We start from the raw sequence: 24,391 nt of genomic DNA, 5'->3' as shown, positions 1-24,391 counted from the left end.
GTGCATCCCAGAATGCACTGAGAGACAGGCCTAAGATTCCAGTTGGCCGAGGTGCCTAAGGCCCCTTCTATGGTAAGGGCCTTAAGCACCTGGGCCATACAGGACCTTAGGCCTCTCCCCGGTGCATTCCACGATGCACCAGGAAGGGGAAGGCCCGCCATGCAGTGGAAATGGGCCTGTCAACCAGAAGGAGTAAGCATCCCTCCGGCTGGCCAACTAAAGAAGGTACTGGTGGGGTCTGGGTGGGCTTAGGATGGGGTCGGGGTGCCAGAGGATGTATTGGGGGGTGGGAGGTGGTTCCAGCAGGAAGGACTGGACATCCCTCCTGCCAATGATCTGAGTGGGGGGGTGCATTCCAGCAGTAGGAACTGGGCATCCCTCCTGCCAGTGATCTTAGGAGGGGTGGGGGGATTCCGGCAGGAGAGATTGGGCATCCCTCCTGCTGGTGGATGTGGCAGCGGTGTGATGGCAGGAGGAATTGGACTCCTGCCGTGGACATTCGGGAGTGGGGGGCAGCTTCGGGGGTGTCAGCAGCAGGTACTGGACATCCTTTCTGCCGGTAGTCTTCATGGGGGGGACTGGATCCCTGTCGCAGCCGCTAAACTAATCGAAGCAGGGAGATTCCCTTGCTGTGATCAGCTCAGTGGCTACCCGATTCTCTAACCAGTGCCTGTGACATGGACGCCAGTTACAGCATCGTGGTGATAAGCGGGCTTAGGGTGATTCTATATAGGATGCCTGTGTGCGATTCTCAAAAGCCGCTTAAGTGGCTTCTGAGACCGGGCATCCTATACCAGGGGTGTCAAAGTCCCTCCTCAAGGGCTGCAATCCAGTCGGGTTTTCAGGATTTCCCCAATAAATATGCATGAGATCTATTTGCATGCACTGCTTTCATTGTGTGCTAATAGATCTCATGCATATTCATTGGGAAAATCCTGAAAACTCAACTGGATTGCGGCCCTTAAGAAGGGACTTTGACTCCCCTGTCTTATACAGAATCTGGCTCAATATCTCGTTCAAATTTCTGTGTCAAGAATTCTAGCCTCAGATCTTTATTGTCAAACGCAGGATGTAATTTAAGAATGTTCTAATTTCTTCTCAAAATTTCAACAAAAGGTTGGCTGTTGGAAAAATATCTCTTAACACAAATCTTAAAATTCCCTTCCAATCTCTGTGATCTTTCTTTGTTGATGAGAAGGTCACAATCAATGAATCTTGCTCTTCTATAAGCTTGCTTAACAGTTACTCTTTTTAGATACTCTCTCGCTAGATCATAGAGATTGGAAGGGAATTTTGGCTCACACTCTGCTAAGCGGGAAAGCAGAGTTTTCATTTGCTAACCAGAGATAAGTCATTTTGGAGTGACTGAGGTGCACACAAAGGGGCATGCCCCTCTGGCATGGCCCTTCCTCAGGGTTCCACCTAAGTGGCGACTTAAGTAGAGAAAAATGAGCAGAGCTAGCTGATAATTACTGCTGGAACACCAGAGCTCATTGAGAATGAAAGTCATAACAGACACATTAGCAACTAGAGTTCAATCATAGCAGCAAGCAAAGAACTAATCATAGAGCCAGGTAAAGAAATTCATCCCTTAAAATGGCTCTATTTAAATTGCCATATGACAGTGGGACAATTGTAGAACCTTGATCAATTTTCGATCTTCACTTAGGGCTCCTTTTACTAAACTGCGGTAGCATTTTTAGCGTGTGCTGAAGATTAGCATGTGCTAACTCCCACGCCAGCTCTATGGAGGCGTTAGTGTCTAGCGCGCATGCGCTAAAACCACTAGGGCAGCTTAATAAAAGGAGCCTTAAAGAAGTGAAATTGGGGGAATTCTTCTAAATACCTTATTAACTCTACATCAAGTAGGATATCTATTTATTTTTTATTTTTAACTTATTTAAATAGATAAACTATGGCAAAATATAAAATCTGAGTCTACATTGAATAAGCATGCTAGATTTGGAGAAAGATAATCTCGTGGCGTGAATAAAAGACCACAATTGTTCTGGACAAAACTGTACTGGCCTTGTTTCCATAACTGAATGCGTATTTATCAAGTGTGCCCGCTGTATCTCGGTACAGGGATCCTGGCGAATGGGCCCTTGAAAGAGCAAAGCAGAATGTGAATGAGAATTTCCTGCTTGTGGGCATCCTGGAGGAGCTGGAAGATGTGCTGCTCTTACTGGAAAGATTTTTACCTCACTACTTTAAGGATGTGCTCAGCATCTACAAAAATCCAGGTATCTTTTTATGGTTTGTAGAAACCTTTTTCAGTAGGAGTCAACAGCCTTGTATTTCTGTGTATTTTGCAGTACAAGGGATGACTGCCTTTTTGTGTTATTTTTTAAAAGTCGGTTCAGCTGCCAGCTCATTCAGCAAAGAAAGGATGTCCTGTTCTTGGCAGACTGAAGTGCTAGGGGGACTGATTCCTTGATCAGTCAGGAGATGAGAAAAAACAGAGCTCTCGCTGCTGTTCCCTGGCTTGTGTCAACTGTTCTGATAAATACAGCTTTGCCAAGACACAGAAAAAAAAAATCACTAGTTAAAATAACTTGCAATATTTATATAAAAATAAATTCTGAGTAAAGAGATATCTATTGCATTTAATTTGCTGTTAGAATTCACTCTAGAGTAGGAAGAAACATGAACCTACTGTAGCTGAGTTAAAGCATTCAACAGTAAACAGCTAATTGCACCTTTTGTAATGACTTGGAAGTAGAGAATGACACGGTAGCTGTTACACGTCGAAATGGTGAGGAAAAAACAGTGTTCACCGCGGCTACGGGGACAAGGCCATTCACCGCCCCGTGGAGCGGTGAATGGCCTTGTCTCTGCAGTTAAGGGAGGGAACGCACGCAGTCACCGATCGCGCTCCCTCCCTTACTGATCGCCACTGCCATCTCCCTCCCAATTGCTGCCTCTGCCCCATACAAGCATCTCCCTCCCTCCTGATCACCGCCGCTGCCGCAGCCCGAGCATTTCCCTTTCTCCCTCCCTGCCCCTTACCTTTGTGGTGGGCGATTTCTAAATTTGCTTCCTACGAGCAGCCAGAGTGTTGAAATCACGTGTAGCTGCTGTAAAGGTCATCTCTGACGAACCGTAAGTTGCATCAGAGACAATCTTTCCTGCAGCCACACGCAACTTCAACGCTCCAGCTGCTCGTAGGGAGCAAACTTAGAAATTGCCCACCCAAAGGTAAGGGGCAGGGAAGGAGAAAGGGAGGAAAGTTGGGGTGCAGAGGAACAGACGTTGAAGGGAACTGGGGAAGGTGGGGTAGGGAGGAACAGACGCTGAAGGGAACTGGGGAAGGAAGAGAGGGAAGGAAGGTAGGGTGGGGAGGAACAGACGCTGACGGGAAATGGGGAACAGAGAGTGGGGAGAAGACGCTGAAGGGAACTGAGGAAGGGAGAGAGGGAGGGAAAGGGGTGGGGAGGAACAGATGCTGAAGGAAAATGGGGAAGAGAGAGATTCCAGACTATGGGGGGGGGAGTGGAGGGAAGAAGATGGGTGCCAGACCAATTGGGGGTGGGGGTGGAGAGAGAGATGGAAGGGAGAGGCACAGTAACAGAGCATATGGAAGAGACAGAGAAGGCAGACAGTGGATGGAAGGAAATGAATGAGAAGATGAGGAAAGCAGAAACCAGACAACAAAGGTAGGAAAAAAATTTATATTTATTTTCTTGGGTTTTTTTGCCTTAGGATAAAGTAATATATTAGTTGTGTTGATAAAAATTATAAACAAAGCCCTGCCAGCTGAACATCTCTTTCTCTAGTTCAGCAGCCAGAACTTTGATTTATAAGGAAGGAATAAGCTAAATATTGCTTGTATGGATGCTGCGGGGACAGTGGTCGCGGGGACAGTGGTCACGGGGATAGGGTGGGGACAGGATCAGTGGTCGCGGGGACGGGGACAAATTTTTTTCTCGTGTCATTCTCTACTTGGAAGTTCAAATATTAGTGGCCAATATTTAGAAGAATTTATCTAGACAGTGCCAATGAGAGATTCTATCTGGATAGTGCCACTGAATATCTTTACAGACTGCCTCAGAGCTATCTGGATAATTCAGGGCACCAAGAAAGCTGTCCTAATTGCTTTCCAGATTGTGGCTTATTATCACAACTCTCCATATAATCCCAGCAACTCACTGCTGTTTCCGGATATTCAGAGGCTGGCACTATGGGGTAAATTCAAGAAAGATCAGCTAAAGTTAGACACCAAACATGTGGGTGCTAAGTGACAATTCTATAATGGCGCAAAACTGCATTTAATCCTAACTTCAGGCATGAGTATGAGCACTTACACCAGCTCAGTGGCCGGTGTAAATGCTAGTGCTTAAGTGCTGGCAATTAGGTGCATAAAAGATAATATTCCATAATATCACGCCTAATTCCTTGGCATGCCCTTCACCTGCCCATGACCTTCTCAGGTCCATGCCTCCTCTTGGAGTTGAACTCACTTTACAGAATAGGGGTCATTTGGGCACGGATTCTATATATGGCCACCGACTTCATGTCAATCACACGATGGCGCTGTTTATAGAATGGCAGCCTACATTTCTGGCACCTACCTTTTACATGAATCACGCCTACAGAGGTGCTTTATGATGCCTAATGCCAGTTCTGGCATAAGCCACTCCTACAGTAGCATTAGGCATCATAAAACACCTCTGTAGGCATGATGCAGGCACCATTTTTAAGGCAGCAGTAGGTGCCTAAATTTTTCCTTTTAAAATGCTTTTTTATTTTTTTTAAATGGCGTTTTCAACTTCTGAGGTGCTGGTAAGGCAACTACCAGCGTAGCTGCTGTTTTGCATCCCCAGAAGCTGCAGCCTAATCTTATACAGTGGCATAGAAAGGGGAGGTGAACCACCCCGGGATCCATCTTCGTAGGGGCGCCTCTTCTCCTCTCCTCTGACATCACTTCCTGGTCACGGGACCAGGATGTGATGTCAGAAGTGAGCCAAGGGTGGCAAGAGCAGCATGTGGAAGATGCTGCTTGCGCTGGTGGGGGGGGGGGGGGCACATGGCATGGCAAGGGGTGCACGGTGTGGTGATGCTGGGTGATCCTGTCCTGGGCCCCAATTTCCCTTGCTATGCCACTCGTCTTACATAATGTTTGGGCTGGCTTTGGTCAAAGCTTGTTTAATTAGATGCTAATTGGCAGTTAAGCCATAGCGCAGCTTTACTGCCATAGTCGCTATTGCATAAACCGAATGCACAATTTCTGTAGCGCCACAACTGCAACAGGGGTGTGTCCCTAGAAAAGGCATGGATAAGTCAGGGCATGCCTAGGAATACTAGCAGTTACGTGCTTAAGCAGTAGCCAATCAGATAGTGGCTCTTCATGGGCAGGAGCGAAAGAAGGTTGCTCTGCTGCGGTTCACTGCTAGACCACCAGGGATACTAAAGATACACGGGAGGAGGGGGGAGGGAGGTAAAAATTCTTAGAATCGGTTGGACCACCAGGTTTCACAGCAGGCCCAGCAGAGCCCTACATAAGGTTTAGGAGGGGGGTGGGTCAGCACTGACCCGAATATAAAGTGAGACCCCCATTTTTGGGCCATTTGTTTAGCCAAAAAATCTTGGTTTATATTCGAGTATATACAGAAGCTTTCAGAGGCCAAAACCTCAGGTCAGTGCAGTATACTGCTGTTAAGATATCCTGTCCTGACCTGAGGGAGTTTTGGTCTCTGAAAAAAAAAAAAAAAAAAAGTATTAAAATTAGTTCAATAAAAATATTACTTTATTTCCATTTTCTATTTATAGATGTTTATCAATACAGCTACAATATTACTTTAAAGCAACAAAAAAATTGTTTCTACCTTTTGTCATTTCTGCTTTAATCATCTTCTCTTCACTCTCTTCTTTCAATGCGGCATCTGTTCTCTCTCTTTCTGCCCCTTCCATCCACTATCCACCTTCTCTTTATCTTCCATCCACTGTCTGCCCTCTCCCTTTCATCTGGTGTCTACCCTCTTCCCCTTCCATGTGGCATCTTCCATCTTTCTGTACCCATAACTGTCTATTCTGTGTCCCTTCTCTCATTTATACATGATTCATTTCAGCTTCACCCCCCTCTCCATTTCTCTCTCTCTGTTTTCACCTCCTCCCCCATGCTCTGGCATCTCCTCTTTTCCTTTGTTCTTTTCCACCCCATCCCACAGTCTGGCATCTCTGTCTCCTTCCCTTCCCCCATGTTCTGGCATCTTCCTCCTCTCCTTCCCTTTCATATCTCCCTTCCTCCTCCATGCTCTGGCATCTTCTCTCCTCTCCTTCCTTCCTTCCTTTCCCTCCCTTCTTCCTTTCCCCCTGGTCTGGCATTTCTGTCTTCTTCCTTCCCTCCCCCCATGCCCTGGCATCTCTCCCTTTCCCTCCCTACCCCATCCTCCCAATGACCTGGCATCTCTCTCTCTTCTCTTCTCTCCTCTCCCTTCCCTGGTCTTCCTTCTCCCTCCCTCCCTCTTCCTCACCCCAAAAGGGTGCATTTCTCTCCTTCTCCCATCCCCCCAATGGGTACCTACCTCCTTCCCTCTCTGTCAACCCCTCCCCATCAGCAGTGCAGCCTTCACAACTCACTGCTCTTGCCGGCATCAGGCCTTCCTCTCTGCTTCTGCAAAGGCAGGACCCAGCAGAGGAAGGTCTAATACTGGTAGAGTTGTGAAGGCTGCCGCTGCCTCTGCTGGAAGGGAAAGAAGTTCTCAACCATGATGCTGGCCTTCAGAGCACCTCCTTATATGCTACACCCAGGGCGAACCACTACCACCCTCCCTTGTAATGCCACTGTCCCCTTCAATTTGCATCTCTCACCTGTTCTACCCTCTCCCCTCCCCCAGGATCTTTAACCATGCCTGCAGTACACAGCTTTAGTGCTGAAAACAGGCTGCCTTTGAGCAGTCTACAGGGATTTCCCTGTGCTGATTCCTCCCCTCCAGAAACAGAAGTAGAATCAGAGGAATGGGACCAGCATAAGGAAGACTCTGCAGACCACCCATAGGCAGCCTGTTTTCAGCATTACAGATGTGGCAGCTGCCAGTGAACGTTTGAAGCAAGGTAAAAGGACCGGGGGGAGGGGGTGGAAGTAGATAAGAGATGTTGAACTGGGGGAAGAGAAGGAAGCAGAAAGGTTAGGTCAAAGGAGAAAGTGCTCAAAAATGTATACAGGAGTTTCACTTTGGAACAAGATTACACCATATTTAAAAAAGAAACACTGTCATTGTCAATGACTGTGCGGCAATCTGTCCAATATCGTCTAGATGGGGGTCAGTGAGGGCTACCTGGGAGGATGAATGTCAGCCTAATATAGAGGGCGGAGAGGGGGTGGTAAGAAAATATATGGCATCAAACCATAGGGAGGGAATTTTGGTAGGGCTTCTATGAGAGGGAGGGGAATGATAGATGCTAAAATGAGTGAAAGATGCCATACCACTGGGAAAGAAAGGAGAGCTAAATAATGTGGGACCTGCAGGAGAAGAGGAAAAGATATTGGACCCGCCGATAGGTATGTCCACACATAGGTAGGTGGGGGAAGGGCAGGAGACATTTAAGAGAGATGATAGATGCTGTATATGGGGGTCGGATAGGGACACAGAAGTCCAATGTGGGGCACGTGGTGCGGGGAGGGAATTAGTATACAGAGTCAATGCCAGACAGGTACAGAGGATAGGTATACAGAGGGGTGATGCCAGATAGGTGGGAGGATAGGCACATAGAGGGCTTTAGATAGGCACGTGAGGAGGGATGGGTACACAGAAGGGTGATACTGGACAGGGCAAGAATATAGACACAGAGAGGAAGATAGGTGCAGGGACACAGGTGAAATACTGTACAGGGTGGAAGACCCTGGCAAGAGAGTTAAAAGAAGACAGAGGAAAGGAAACTGGAAACACAATTAGAAAATAAAATGGCTAGTCGACAAAGTAGAAAAGGGTATTTTATTTTCTGTTTATTGATTAGTATATGTCAGAGCTGGTTTTAGACATGACTGGGGCCTGCACTGTAGAGGACAAACAGTACTGCTGTAGCTGCTGGCCTGTAATGGACATTCACTAGAACCACATTCAGCCCTCTTCCAAGCAAGCTTCTAAAGCAGCTGCTTGGGTTTACATTGCATTACATTACATTAGAGATTTCTATTCTGCCAATGCCTTGCGGTTCAAGGCAGATTACAAAAGAATTACAAAAATGGTATTACATGAAGAAGATATCTGGTAATTTCTAGAGGAGATGAAGAGTAGATGAGGTTGCTTTGGGGAATCGGGAAGGTATTGAGAAGTGGTACTGGACAATGGGAAGGAGCTAGCAGTATTAAGTCGTTTGCAGGAATTTCTTGAAGAGTAGAGTCTTTATTTATTTTCTGAATGTTTTGTAGTCTGGGATCATAGTTAGTAGATTGGAGATTTGGTTGTCGAGTTTTGCTGCTTGTGTGGCTAGGAGGCCATCATATAGTTTTTTCCGTTTGACTTCTTTGATTGGAGGGTGCGTGAATGGAGTGTGGGTTTTCCTATGTCTGGTTTAGAAGTTGTTGTCATGTTTCCTAAACTTTTATCCCCGTATGATCCTATTTTACCACTTAGAAATTCACACACAACATTACACCTCGCTGCTTTTCTCTTATTTCCTCTCCTCCTTACCTCTCCAAAGCATAAAGGCAGCTGCAGTAGTGTCAACAGGAGCAGCAGTCAATACAGGGTCCTGTGTTTCAGTTTTCTCTCACTGATCCCGGTACTCTGCATGGGTTTACAGCCATTTTATGTGGCCCTTAGCAGTGCTCCCAAACTTCCCCTTCTCATAGCTCAGCATGTCTTCCCTCCCATGCCAGTCCAATGTCATTGTCACGTTGAAAAATCTGCCAGCTTTGGCAGCAATTCAGCGATGTTGTGGCTCCCCTTCCTGCTTTCCATCTGCTGTGGTCCACCTGAGTGGAAACAGGAAGATGCACATCATTGGAAATGAGCCATGGCCAATGTTGCTGAATCATTGCCGAGGCAGATTTTTCAGCTTGACGGCGACATCAGATTGGCATGGGAGAGAACACATGCTGGGCTGTGAGGAGAGAGGGACCGGCGCAGGAGGGAAGACATGCTGGGCTGTAAAGAGAGAGGGACTGGCGCGTGAGGGAAGACATGCTGGGCTGTGAAGAAAGAGAGAGAGATGAGGGTAGACAGGTTGGACCTGGGGTGGTGTGGAGGAAGAGGGAAAGAGATACTTGAAGGGAGAACTGTTGGGAAGAGAGAGGGAGAAATGGTGAACCTGGAGGGAGGGAGGCAAACAGATAGGGGGAGAGATGGGATGAGGCAGTTCGGAAGAGAAAGGGAGAGAAGTTGGATCTGGGGAGGGAAAGGAGGGAGAAATGTTAGGCCTGGGGGTGGGAGAGAGAGAGAGATGCAGCATCTCTTTTTTCTTCCATCTAATTGTTCAGCATCAAGGGGGGAGGGAAGAAGAACAACAGAAAAGAGAGGGAGCAAAATGTTGGACCAAGGGGAGAGAGGAGGACAGATGTGGCAATAGGGAGTAAATAGAAGGAAATAGGAGGCTGGGAAAGGAGTGAGATGGGAAATGAGAGAGCTAGGGACTGAGAGGAGATGGAGAATTGAGAGGTAGTTGAAAATTTAAAAGAAAGGTGAGAAAGAGGGCAAGATTTGAGTGAACAGAGGCAAGAAAAGAAAAAGTTAAGCAAAATCAATATGTTGGAGACAGGCATACGGAGGGAATGGAACAAGAGAGAAGAGGAGATAAAATGGACAGCAGACACTGGAAAGTAAATTAGTAGAAGATAGACAAAAAGCAGAGAGAGAAACTGGGACCAAGATGATGGAAAAACAAAATGACCAGACAACAAAAGGTAGAAAAATAATTTTATTTTCTATTTTGTGATTACAATATGTCAGATTTGAAATGTGTATCCTGCTGGTGTTAGACAGCAAGTGTGAACTAGGACCTAAAAGAGAGAGGAAAGTCTGTTTTATTTATTTTGTTTATACCACAGAGCTGGCGTGGGGTTGGAGAGGTTGTACCCCTGTACTTCTATTCTGCACAGTACCATTTTAATGATTTAAAACGTACTCTAGGTTTTTAACTTGCCCATCTGTCAGTCCATCTGTGACTACTAACTTCACGAGCAGCACTCTTTAAAAAAAAAAAACCCCCGCAAGTAATTAAAAGCTAACACAGAAGTAAATGCTGGGTGCCATGGGCTTTCTATACCCAGATATTCAGCACTGGAGCATACCTGTACATGGCATCGGGGCAACAGAAAGCTTTTTTTGATTGAGGATGCCCAAGCTCCACCCCATAATAATAGTACAGTACAAATTGTAATGCCATTTCTTCCATTCATTCTTCATATACACACAGTATAATTTTATTAGCAATATATAATGGTAACCACAAAATTAAACTACACAAAGCACAGTTTATGCAGAGAAAATTTGAATTAACTATCATTTATAGTGTTTTTCTCAGCTACTGGATGTATAACGCAGCTTAGAGGGAACACAACTCCCCCCTCTATAAGCACCACTCTTAAAAAAAGGGAGTGGGGTAACAGTAGTGGCACTTTCAAACACAGCAGAGAAAGACTCCTTCACTGTCTACCGGCTTCCTTAGGAATGTCTGACCAATGGGCTATAGTGAGGAACACCGTATGTGATACCTTTTCAGTTCATTTTAGAGAAGGGGAAAAATGTTGGACGGGTGGGGAAGCTTAAGCTTTGGAGATGGGGGAGGTGGCACAGGGGGATGGAGGGGTGCTGCTGCCTCTGCCGCCATCATTGAAATTGGCTTGGAGCGGGTGGGAAGGGTTCGCTAAAACACCCTCTCTAAAATGATATTTTTTTAAAGCATTTTAGTTCAAATGGTTCTTTCTTGTTTCCTTGAGAAATTATTTAACCAGCCATTTACAATTCTATATAAACTAGCTTCTTAAGGAAGGAAATGAATATGGGAAGGTGTTTGCACTACATGTTTCCCTCCTCCCCCCCCCCCCCCACCCTCAGAGTTTGCATTTTGCTCCTCTCCTAGGCTCTGGTTAATATTGGAGTAGGAAACTCGGGATGCTTAGCAGCAGCATCACTCAGCTGAGGGGAGTTGGGAGTAGGACTTGGGAGCACTGCTTATAAAATTAGCCGCCATCCCCCCTTACCACTGGAGAAATCCAGGCAGGCCTTGGAGCAACTGCAGAGTTATTGCAACTCTGAAACTTACCCCATGGAATAGAATGCAGTCTACCTGTGCACCACCACCACTCCATCCCATTTTCCACTGGTGCCCAGGTTAGTTTTATACTGGGGTTTGGAAAGGACAAAGAGATGCTGCTGGCCTGGGCTCTGAGATTGGGAGGAGGCGTTTGGATATGGTAGAGGAGACCTATTTGCTTACTGTGGTTGTGTGATACTGTACAGTACATTTCTGTAAAGCTAGATTTGTCAAGCAATGTTTTCATAGTGTATCATCTCTATAATTATATCCATTTTCCAGTCTACGCTGTTTACGGGGTTAGACCAATGGTCCATCTAGCCCAATAGCCCGTCCTCACAGTGGCCAATCCAGGTCATCAGTACCTGGCAAAAACACATATTCCAACATTCCATGCTACCGATCCAGGGCAAGCAGTGGCTTCCCCCATGTTTTTCTCAATAACACACTAGTAGTACAAAAAAGTTTTTAAAGACTACACATGATATGTTCCCTCACAAACCTCCTTGAACCTTCATCAAATAATGTTTTTATTCATTCCCTTGTCATCTCGAGGCTCAACTATTGCAATGACCTGTACAAAGGAATAACTCAAAAGGAACTTAAGACGCTTGCAGATTGTACAAAATGCAGCGATTAAACTTATCTAAAAAGCAAAAAAATGCGACCATATGTCACCACTTCTATTCAATGTACATTGGCTTCTGATTTCTTATAGAGTCACATAAAAAATATTACTCCTAACATTTAAAGCAAGGGCAACCAATTGCCCTGAATTTATAGATTCCTTATTCCATATGCCCCTACAAGATTCCTCCGTTTGAATATCCAACATTTGCTATTGATGCCCTCATTACACTACATAAATACGACTCGCTCAACCATCTTTTCAGTAACTGCCCCACAACTCTGGAATTCTATGCAAATCTATCTAAGAGAAAAAACATCACTAGACCACTTCAAGTCAAAGTTAAAAACTTTCCTATTCAAAGATGCCTTTGATCTGTAAATTCTTTATCTTCAGACCTTCTAACAGATAGGATCCTATTCGAGTTACTCTTTTATGTCTCTCTGTCCGATTTACAAATGTAGTTCTCCCATCCTCTCCCAATATATGTTAAAGCATTATTCTATTATGTATAGCCCAATTTTATAGCCTATGGGGCTCATAATCGAAAGAGAAAAATGTCTAAACACCGGCCTAAGTTGGCACTTGGACGAACATTTCCCAAAAACGTCCAAGTGCCATAAGGGCTATTGGGGTGGTAGATAAATGGGACTAGGGGATTCTTGAGGTGGTTGGGGGGGTTCACCATGACCTATAAGGGAGCAGTAGTGAGGAGAAGACATGGCACCCTTTTTGTGAAGTTCACAGCAGTGCCCTGTAAGGTACCCCACTATTTAAGTGGCATGTCTGGGTGTTCAGTCTATTACTTTGCAGACCCCTCCCACGTCCAACAGGGCTTGTTCTAGGTGTTTTTGACTTGGACGAAAAGTTGGACAGAAATGTGGTATAAAGATGGACGATTTAGCGGTTGGACGTATAATTAGACAATTTTCAAAACAAAAAAAATTTTGGACGTATTTTTCGAAAATGTGTCCTAGGCTGTTTTTTTAGTATGGACGACCTGCAACTTAGACACAAACGGACTTAGACGTCCCTTTCGATTATGCCCCTCCACATATGCCGCTTAGAAATTTAATAAGCAGAATAACAAATTTTAAATAAACTCAGAAACTTGAACTTTTCCTCCAGGAAATTGTCCAAACCTTTCTTAAAACCATCTATGCTATCCACTCTTACCACAACCTCTGGCAATGCATTCCAGAGCTTAACTATTCACTGAGTGAAAAAAATATTTCCTCCTATTGGTTTTTAAAGTATTTCCCTGTAACTTCATTGAGTGTCCCTTAGCCTTTGTAAATTTTGATGGAGTGAAAAATCGTTCCACTTGTACCCATTCTACTCCACTCAGGATTTTGTACACTTCATCCATATCTCCCCTCAGCTGTCTCTTTTCCAAACTGAAGAGTACAAGCCTCTTTCCTGATATGAGAGGAGTTCCATCCCCTTTATCATCTTGATCGCTCTTCTTTGAACCTTTTTTATTGCCGCTATATCTTTCTTGAGATAAGGAGACCAGAATTGAATGCAATACTCCAAGTGAGATTGCACCATGGGGCGTTGCGTGCAGAGATCAGCACGATGCCTAAGTTGAGGTGCCTACTAATGCCTACCTGAAAATTCGGTATGGTTAGGGGCAGAGAATAGGTGTGGTAACCTTAGGCATTGCTAGGTGTGCGAGTTAGATGCTGGTAAATTAAGCCAGGTAAAACCTGGCCTAATATACCAGCGCTGACCTCTACTGTGCCTAGCGATGCTTAAGTCCGCCTATGTGCCACTAGGTGTGATTCTATAAAGGACATCTAGCGGTTGATTGACAACTGCATTGAGTGGTGCTGCACAGTTAGGTGCCATTTATAGAATCAGACCTTAAGGGCTAGATTCACTAAGCAAATTGATCGTGTACCGATTGGTTTACGAGCCTTTTGCGACGTGATTTCCTTCGAACCCCATTCACTAACGCCTGTAGCGATCCAATCCCGATCCTCCCAAGCAAATTAGTAAAACTCCATGCAAAATAGCCAAGCGATTGATTCACTAACAATTGCTTGGCTATTAGGAAATGGGTTTTACTATTGGCAAACCCAACTGCTGCAGACTTGTCGGTAACTGAGTTACCGATAGGTCTGCAGGTTTTTTGACAGGTCTGCAGGTTTTTTTATTCACTTTTTTTCCATGGCACAGATATTTTGCATGTGTTACACATGCAAAATATCTGTCAAAAAACAGCCGAAATGAAAAAAAAAGCCTCCCCTACAAAGCCACCTGACGCTGCCCGCGCGAATATGACAGGAGGGATGCCAACTCCCTCCTGCTACCAAACTAATGCGCCCAGCCCGGGCCGGCCCACCACACCACCTCCCTGACCGGACCGGCCAACCCCTGGTCGGGCCTGGCCCAACCAGACCTGACACCTCCCCTGTACCTAAAAGTTGGGAGCAGGAGGGGTGCTCAGTCCCTCCTGCTCCTTAGGCCTCCAGCGATGTCTTCGGGGAGCAGGAGGAATCGCAAACTCCTCCTGCTCCTGCCCCTCTTCCATGACGCACTGCTAATGTGGGCCTTAGGCCCCACCCTGTTGCATCATGTGATGCACGGGGAGGAGCCTAATGTCCTGATTGGCTCAGGCTCCTCCCTTGGGAGGGACCCGGGGCGCCTGAGCCAATCAGGGACTTCCTTAGGGCTGAGCTTAAGGAAGTCCCTGATTGGTCAAAGCAATAGCCAATCAAGAAAGTCCTAAGGCTCAGTCCTAAGGAAGTCCCTGATTGGCTCAGGCACCCCAGGCCACTCCCAAGGGAGGAGCCTGAGCCAGTTGAGGCCTTAGGCTCCTCCCCATGCATCACATGATGCAACGGGGCACGGCCTAAGGCCCACATTAGCAGTGCGTCATCAAGGAAGGGCAGGAACAGAAGGACTTTGCGGTTCCTCCTGCTCCCCAAAGACTTTGCTGGAGGCCTAAGGAGCAGGAAGAACTGAGCACCCCGCCTGCTCCCAACTTTTAGGTATAGGGGAGGTGTCGGGTTGGGCCAGGCCCAAACAGGAGTGGGCCGGGGCTGGTCTGGGTAGTGGTGCGGTGGGCAGGTCGGGGGGGGGAGGTGAAAGTGAAATGTGCCACTTTTTTCAGACCTGTACTATTTTTTTCATTGCCCAGATTGCCTGCTTGCCCTGACTCTCCCACCCTTCCCTGCAGTGCAAGCCCGTGGTTTTATCCCGCAGGCTCCAAAGTTTAAAAAAGAAAAAAAAAACACATCTCTGCCGGGCCCAACAGATGGTCTGCACATGCGCTGGGATGGCTATAGAGCGATCCGGGTAGGCAGATGGGGGTGTTCTGCATATTCAACTTTGAAGACCAAATCGGGCCCGATCGGTCAGGTTCGTGAATCTAGCCCTAAGTACTCAAGCAGTAATTGTTTTTAATGTCTGTTTATTAATGGTGTGTGTCAGTTCTAGTGTGCGAATTTCAAAAGGGGGCATGTCTAGGGGAGGAGCATGGGTGAGCATGGGCATTCCTAAAAGTTATGCGCACTGATATAGAATATGCTTAACCTCGCATAACTTAGGCTCAGGTATTTAGGCCTGGTTTTCCTTGGGTGCCTCTAAATGTTAGTGATTCTGTATATATGGGGCTTTTCATAGTCAGCAGGTCTGATTTCAGCACAAGGCTGCTTGATAAGAAAATTAAAAAATTAAACAAATTTTAACTATAATTCTTTTTACCAATGGAAAACGTAGCATCCACAGCTCACAAAGGTGTTGGGCCCTGTTTGACAAAGAATGTATAATCAATGGATTCATGTAACGTGGAATTAAACCAGTGGTCTCAAACCCGCGGTCCGCCAGGTACTATTTTGAGGCCTTCGGTATGTTTATCATAATTACAAAAGTAAAATAAAACAGTTTCTTGATCATATGTCTGTTTAGCTATAAATTACAATATTATTATTAAGACTTAGCTAAAAGGAAAGATTTATAAACTATAAAAAGTTTTACCTCATGCAAAATTTTCATTTCTTTAATAAGATATTAACTATTTTTTCTGAGGCCCTCCAAGTACCTACAAATCCAAAATGTGGCCCTACAAAGGGTTTGAGTTTGAGACCACTGAGTTAAACCATAAAGAATTCTATAAATCAATGAACAGAATTTAAACAAAACACAGGCCTGAATGGGGAGCCAGTACAATTCCTTCAATAGTACTTATCAAGCACAGTCGATTGGGCTGTTAGCAGAGGTGCATCCCTGCTAATTGCAAATAATGAGTGCATAGTAGAGAACATTTCTGTTCAGTTGTTGCAGGAAACATGTTGGGCCTGGCCCCAACAGTTAACATAGTAAATGAAAGCAGATAAAGACCTGAACAGTCCATCTAGTCTGCCCTATAACTACATGCATTACAATTTCATGATTGAATTTGTCTTTTTTCTTTGTTTCTTCTGGGCCACAAACGTTAGAAGTCCACCCGGTACTGTCCCTAGGTTCCAACTACTAGAGTTGCCATTGAAGCTTGCTCCAGCTTATCCAAACCATCTCCTTTGTGGGATACAGACCATGAAAGTTTGCTCATTCATTTTCTAGTTAGAGATCTATGTTCATCCCACGCTTTTTTGAATTCTATCACCATTTTTTTCTCTCCATCTCCTCCCTCGGGAGGGCATTCCAGGCATCCACCACCCTCAACACAGTCTCTGCATTTAGTACATTATTTTTGGCCATTAAAGAATGATAACTGCCAAAATTTACTGTACTTGAGTAAATCAGCCTCCCCCCTCCCCCTTTAGTTTAAAAGTGGATCAGATGCAGAATGGAAGACACTGAAGTGGAATGCTAAATCATGCTGTTATCCCAGCCATATACTTATTTACCCCTAGATCCGGGGTCTCAAAGTCCCTCCTTGAGGGCCGCAATCCAGTCGGGTTTCAGGATTTCCCCAATGAATATCTATGTGCATGCACTGCTTTCAATGCATTTTCATTGGGGAAATCCTGAAAACCCGACTGGATTGCGGCCCTCAAGGAGGGACTTTGAGACCCCTGACCTAGATTCTGTATAGGTTGCTCAAATTTGGGCACAAATCCCAGATCCGCATGTAATTAGTCAGGTGCTAACAGTCAATTGTTTGCATTAACAAGAACTTAATTGGCAGTATGGTAATTAGGAATTGCACACGGATCTGCCCTGTGTCCTGTGTTAAAACATGCACACCTAAATTTCCTAGTGCACAGTTGCAAAGGGAGCATGGCCTTGGGAAGGGGCATGGGGTGGAGATCAGGGGTGTTCCCAGAAATTAGGCATAAGAACATAAGAACTGCCATCTCCGGATCAGACCTTCGGTCCATCAAGTCCGGCGATCCATACACCAGGTGGCCCAGGAGGCCCAGCCAGGTGTACACCTGGCGTAATTTTAGTCACCCATATCCCTCTATGCCTCTCGTAAGGAGATGTACATCTAGTTTGCTTTTAATAAATCTAGTTTGCTCTTTTTTTTTTTTTATATAATTTCTTTATTCATTTTTAAACTTACATCAAGTGTACAGTAAATATCAACCAAATATAATACAACATCACTTGAAAAATTTTCAATATCATACACCAAGAAGATTTAACCCCACCCCCCTCCCAAATTCATATACAACTAATATATACCACATGAAAATAATATCTTACGACAATCATCTATATATTCTTAAATGAAAAACAAGAAATCCCCCCCCTCAAATCCACATGTGTATTAAGATTGGGAAAAGTGTAACTTATTCATTACTATAATTTAATAAAGGTCCCCACACATCCTTAAATTTATTATAATAACTTTTTTGAACAGCCAACGCTCTTTCCATTTTATACACATGACAAACTGAAGACCACCAAAAACAATAATTCAGTCTTTTACAGTCCTTCCAATTATGTGTTATTTGTTGGATGGCAACTCCTGTTAATATCAATAAAAGCTTGTTATTATTAGCAGATATTTTACATTTAGCTCTCATAGACATGCCAAATAAAATTGTGTCATATGACAATGCTACATGGTTCTCTAACAAACAATTTATTTGATCCCAAATAGACTCCCAAAAAGCCTTAATGAACGGACAATAAAACAATAAATGATCTAAAGTTCCAGCTTCAGGCAGGGTCTAGTTTGCTTTTAATAAGCATGATGTTATATAACAGTGTTCTTCAACCTTTTTACACCCGTGGACCGGCAGAAATAAAAGAATTATTTTGTGGACCAGCAAACTACTAGGACTAAAATTTTAAAACCCCGTTTACGCTCCATCTCTGCGAGCTCGGTCCCCGCAAACCATCTGATCCCATCTGCACAAGCGGCAATTATGATTTTATATTGAACGTATTTTATTAAAGTATAAAAAGAAACAATATTCTGAACAATTGTGATTTTATAAATACAAATATACAGAGCACGGACCAACAAAACCCCGTCTCTCCCCTCCCCTTAACATATATCCCCTCTACTATCAAGAAAACTGAACAAGCCAAGTTCATAGAAATATCATGCTAACAGAATACTGCAGTCCCCAGTTATGTCTCTAGCAGGATATATATTTCAAATCTGATATATTCTAATCACATAATAGAAATAAAATTATTTGTTTCTACCTTTTGTTGTCTCTGGTTTCTGCTTTCATCTTCTTTTCACTCTCTTCCTTCCAGTCTGCCCTCTCTGTCTCTTCAATCCAGCATCTGCCCCTTCCATCTACTGTCTGACCTCTCCCCCTTCCATATGGTATTTGTCTTCTTTCTGTGCCCCTCTCCCCTTTCCATCCAGCCTATGCCCCTCTCTCCTTTTTACACGATTCACTCCAGCTTCACTGCTCTCTTCATTTTTATCTCTCCTACACCAGATCTAGCATCTTTGTCCCTTTCAATTTCTCTGCTGACCCCCCTTCCCATCTCATTCCTGTCTCTCCCCTTCCCCTCCTCTAATCTCCCTGCAAGCTGTTTCCTTCCTTTTTTCTTCTCCCTTCCCTCCTCCCCCTGTCCAGCAGTAACTCTCTTCCCTTTTCTTTCCCTCCTCCCCTCCCAGCAGCATCTCTCCTTCTCCCTCTCCAGGTCCAATAGCAGCTGTCCCTTTTTCCCCCTTACCCAGCAGCTTCCCAGACTCCTTTCCCTCCTCCCCTCCCAGCAGCATCTCTCCTTCTCCCTATCCTGGTCCAGTAGCAGCTGTCCCTTTTTCCCCTTGCCCAGCAGCTTCCCAGACTCCTTTCCCTCCTCCCCTCCCAGCAACATCTCTCCTTCTCCCTCTCTAGGTCCAGTAGCAGCTGTCCCTTTTTCCCCCTTACCCAGCAGCTTCCCAGACTCCTTTCCCTCCCCCCTCCCAGCAGCATCTCTCCTTCTCTCTATCCAGGTCCAGTAGTAGCTGTCCCTTTTTTTTTTTCACCATGCCCAGCAGCTTTCTCCCCTCCCAGCAACTCTCCTTACTTGCCAGCGCTGCGATTCAGTAAGGCAGCCTCGGGTCCTTTGTTGGGTCGCACCGCCTCTGAGGAAAGCAGAAGTTGCATCATCAGAGACGGCCCGACTCAGCAAAAGCTCCAAGGCTTCCTTCTTCAATCGCTGCATTTGTAAGGAGAGCTGCTGGGAGGGGAGAAAGCACAGTGTGAGGCTCCCTATTATCTCTCCGGCCCAGAGCGAAGGACAGCTCCTCGATCTTGCCGGTCCTGCGCGGACCGGCAGGAAATTGAAGAAGTTGATCTCGCCGGTCCTGTGCGGACCGGCAGGAATTTTCTGCGGACCGGCACCGGTTCGCGGACCGGCGGTTGAGGAACTGTGTTATATAATACCTACATCTGCATGTGCCTACCTGCCATCAGTTTGGTGCCAGCATTTACATCAGCCTGTGGCCATTCCCAAAGTTAGGCACAAAGGGTAAAATGTTATAAATGGTGCTTAGGTTAGGTGCCGCGAGGTGCTCTAATTGAGGACACATAGCAACGCCTAACTGAATTCCTTAGGCAACTTAATTGTTTTTATTGGCTGAATTGGCGTGGCAGTTGACCACGTCATTAGAAACCGATTCAAAAGAAATTAGAAAGCAATTCATTTAAGTTGCATGGCACCTAGTGACACCCAAGTCAATGCCCCTAGCGACGCCTTCCTGAAAAGTAGGCGTGGCTAGGGGGGCAGGGAATAGGCATGATTGACTTAGGCGTCGGTGTTAAGTGCCAGTAAATTAGGCCAGGAAAACCCTGACTAAAGTAACAGCACTTACAACTAAGATGCCTAGTGACGCCTAGGCCTGCTTGGTGTGATTCTATAAATGGCGCCGTGCGGTTGATTGACAACTGCACCAACCAGTACCTACAAGGTAGACACCATTTATAGAATCAGGCCCAACATGCACTCTAAGCTAATATACAGTAAAGGATGTTCTGTGCCATGTGCCCTTCACAGAATACTACTCGTAGCTTAGTATGGATCATTCAGGGGACTAACTTTGGGGGCCATTTATTGAATCTAGCCTTTACTGTTCTGTTGAGTACCCATTTTCTTTCATGTTTGGTATGAATTTAGACATTTCCCTCCTTATCAAATTGTGGGCAAATAGCTTTGACTTCTACATAGTTTATCCAGTTGCTTTAATGCTTATTGTTCTTGCTGTTGAAAGTAAGAGGCTTTGATACCTTTTCTGTTGCTTTTGTCTTTAGAGCACAGGAAACTTGGGAACTTGACTGTGACCGTAAAGAAGACAGTCCCTTCCCCAGATGCAATCCACGTGCTCTACCAGCGTATGAAGTATGAGTACGAGTTCTACTATTACATCAAGGAACAATTCCACCTGCTGAAACGCAAATTCGGGCTTAAATCTAACATCAAGCCACTTCCAAGACCAGAGTTCTTGATTCCTATTCCTCTAGAAACGGAAGAACCAATTGAAGACAATGAAGAGCAAAACGATGAGAAGTGGCTAGAAGATATCTATAAAAGGTGATCATGGGCACGACACTGATAACTTTGCCCTTTTGTTCTTAAGTACTTTTTTCTCTAATTTAAAAAAAAAAAAAAAAGTCCTTAAGTAATTTGAGTTAATGCAACATAGCATTAAGAAATATTCCCACTTGTTGGGCTGATTGGGAGATACCCGTTTTTTCGGGTTTTATTTGATGTTCTGTTTGTTTGGCTCTAAATGATCCTTTCTAGAACTGAACATCAATGGAACAGTTCAGAGAGAAAAGAAAGAGTGTTCTCTTTAGGACTCTTGGATTTGAGCCAGAATGGATTGTTTTCCACGCATACAAATCTGTACTAAAGGAAATGTGCAGCTCGCAAATCAAACATTTGTTTTTAAGAGGACAAGAAATGGCATACTGGCCTGTACTGAATGTTGGAAGACATTTTGAGGTTCTTTCTCATTACGGAACACTCACAACAATGTGAAAGCAAAAACTGTATATGTATTCTACAATATAACAGGAAGTGTATCTCATGAGCATCGCTAACTATGTTTGCATTCCATTGTTTGATACAACTGCACTAGCCTAATATTTATAAGAAGAAAGAAAAGGCAGAAATAAGGATGTCCAAGGTCAACTGTTGACAAGCTGACCCAATGCTGGTTTTTCTGTTGTATTTATGGGTTTGTAGCCCTGTTTTCTAAAGACAATAAAATGGCAAATCCATAATATAAATCTGTAAGGAAGCAAAACCAAGACTTGCTTGGCCGTTGGAGTTGACTTAGATCAGAATAAGTAAACCTGCATATAGAGCTGTCAAATTACTCAGAGTCAGTGTGCGTAGAAATGAAGATAACGGTTATAACAAGAAGAGAAATGGGGCAGAGTAGATGGGCCAGGCAGTCTTTATCTATTCTCTTATTCCATATTTCTATTATGGACACTTTGAATCTGTCTTTTTTGTTAACTTCCCTTTCACAGCATACTAGGCTTTTGTAGTCCTGTATTTCTGGACTGGCATAAGAAAAACCACAAATCCCAGAATGTCTTGAAACACAAATAAAATCCCCCACAGGATTGACCCAAAGGCCCAGATTCTATAAAAGATGCCTAATGTTAGGCGCCTAGTTCGGCATGCCTGTCTTAATTATTTCAAAGCTTAACTGGCATTGGTAATAAGCTTAATTAGCTTAAATTAAAATTGCTTTTTAGAGGCCTAACTCAGTAAGTGCCTACCACTTTCAGCTAGGTGCCTAGTCTAAGGTGCCTACCAGAAAGATGGCATGGATGTGTTTTGCATGTAGGCACCAGTATATAGGCCAAGAAAGCTCTGGCATAGATAGGGGGCACCCAAGATTTTGACACTTACCAATGTTTAAGGGGAGTGTTGCTTGGCGGCAGGAGGGCGTGGACATCTCTCCTGCTGTCGGAGGGGGGGTGTTGCTTGGCGGTGAGAGGGAGTGGGCATCTCTCCCACTGATGGGGGGTGTTGGAGGGATGTTGCTTGGCGGCAGGAGTGGCCATCTCTCCTGCTGCCATGGGGGGATGGGGTGCTTGACTTCGGTGGCAGAAGGGATTGGGCATCCCTCCTGCCAATCTTCGATTTGGGATTTTTTTGTGCATGTGTTTATTTTGCGCATGTTCCGATCGCTATCACCAGCGATGGGCATATGCAAATTTAGCGAACCTTCGCTACTCTCCGCCAACCTCATTTGCATACGTGTTTTTGGACGAATGACTCGCCATTTTGAAATCGCTACAATAATGGCTGAAACAGTGGCCCATTGTTTTTTACCGCAAATTTTGACAATCTAGCCCTAAGTCCAATTTGAGGTGATGCTAGGCGTGATTCTGTAAACAGCGCCTAATTCAAGACTGACATGCACTATGTGCTGCGTTCCTCAGCCCCTATGTTTTAGGCGCCATTTATAGAATTGGGGCCAAAATGTTCCTGAAACTTTGGGGTTAACTTGAAGCTCTGTTTATCTAATCCTCTGGAATTACAAATCCACCACATTATACACCAGAAATGGTGGTTAGCAAGTTCAGGGATATTATGTGATCCAGAGTTTTGGAGAAAGGCTTTTGAACAATCTTAGCTTTTGCCATATTTCTACATGGTGTCTGTGACAATTGCAGTGGAAGATTCCGGATTTAAAATAACACAAACAATTGGTATGGGAATTGAAAACCAAGATGTGGCATATCCTGGAAACTGAGAAATATCACGTGAAAAGAAAATTCTTTTTATGAAAAAATGAAAATACATTACATTTGGGGCTAGATTTACTAAAGTACACTGGTGCATGCTAATGCTATTAACATGTGCTAATTTAAAAAAAAAAAGAAATAGATTCCATTGCATAAAATGCAGTGTGGTAAATAAATGTGTTATCTGTAGTATATAACACATTAATATATGTTAGCATTTAGTAATGTGGTAGCTTTTTTTAGTACCTCTTGCCCTTAGTGAAATTGTACTATGATAAAAGAAAACATTTCACTCATAGCAAAAACAACAAAAAAACATAAAAATTGTAGCAAAATATAAAATATGTGACCATCTCTAAGAAAAGGTGACTAAAGTAGCAGATCCAAAATGTTGAGAAGAGCCAATTTTTCATGTTTTGGGTCCATAAGCTGACACAAAAGCTACATGTTTGATCTTCTATAATTTTTTTATTCTTTCATATAAATGGGTGGGGTTCAGACTGTTGTATTGTACACTTCCCCCTCCCCATTCGCGGTTCCTGCACTTGCGGTTTCATATAATCGCGATTTTTTTCTGGGGAGGGGGAAAATAAAAAAAATGTAACAAAAATCCATCTTTTTTTCCTCCCTGCTGCCTTCCCGGCCTTACCTGGTGGTCTAGAGGGCTTTTGGGGCAGGAGCGATCTTCCTACGCTCCTGCCCCGTGCAGATCGCCATGAGGAAATGGCTGCTGGGAGTTCCCATAGTCTCTCGAGACTACGTCAGGAACTCCCTACAGCCATTTCCTGATGGCGATCTGCACGGGGCAGGAGCGTAGGAAGATCGCTCCTGCCCCGAAAGCCCTCTAGACCACCAGGTAAGGCCGGGAAGGCGGCAGGGAGGTGGGGGTGGGTCAGAGCCGGATAATCGCGATTTTTCGGCATTTGCGGTCCGGCTTTGCCCGTATCCCCCGCGAATGACGATGGAGAAGTGTAAATTGTTTAACAGAATTCATTAAAACCTCTTTTTTTGTTTGTTTTTGGTGATAAGAAGGGGCATTTTTAAAACATATGTCTAAGTCCAATTTGGACGTATGGCACAAGATGTCCAAAGTCAGCAGTAATAAAATGCCTATTTTCTAAAAGCAAACCACCATATGTCTAGAAATATTTTTTTTTGTTTGAAAATCCTCTATCTGGACGTCCAAGCCATTGGGACACCCAGACTGCAGGAAGTCTATCTTTATATCACATTTTTGACCAAAATTTCATCCAAGTCCCAAACACCCAGAATAAGACCATTTGGATGTGGGAGGGGCCAATCCTGTAATAGACTGGCCACCTAGACATGGCCAAACACAGAAATTGACCCCTTGAATCCACAGAAGAGTGAGAATCCAAAACAAAAGAAACTGTGGAATCCTATGTCACTGATGCAGACTTTATTAAAACTGGAGGGTAATCCGCAATCTTAA

At 44.5% G+C, this 24,391-nt stretch overlaps 1 protein-coding gene across 1 annotated transcript in view; it reads left to right on the top strand.

Annotated features, from left to right (window-relative positions):
- The window catches only part of UST (uronyl 2-sulfotransferase), a 468,768-nt gene extending 445,695 nt beyond the window's left edge, over positions 1 to 23,073 (top strand). The window contains exons 7-8 of the mRNA XM_033939040.1: positions 2,086 to 2,243; positions 20,482 to 23,073. Of these exons, the coding sequence (XP_033794931.1) occupies positions 2,086 to 2,243; positions 20,482 to 20,765 (442 nt within the window). The 3' untranslated portion in view covers positions 20,766 to 23,073. The remainder of the gene's footprint in view (positions 1 to 2,085; positions 2,244 to 20,481) is intronic.
- Positions 23,074 to 24,391: the final 1,318 nt, after the last annotated feature.

Source organism: Geotrypetes seraphini, chromosome 3, assembly GCF_902459505.1.
Source record: "Geotrypetes seraphini chromosome 3, aGeoSer1.1, whole genome shotgun sequence".
Taxonomy (NCBI): Eukaryota; Metazoa; Chordata; class Amphibia; order Gymnophiona; family Dermophiidae; genus Geotrypetes; species Geotrypetes seraphini.
This window is presented reverse-complemented; position numbering and strand designations above follow the sequence as displayed.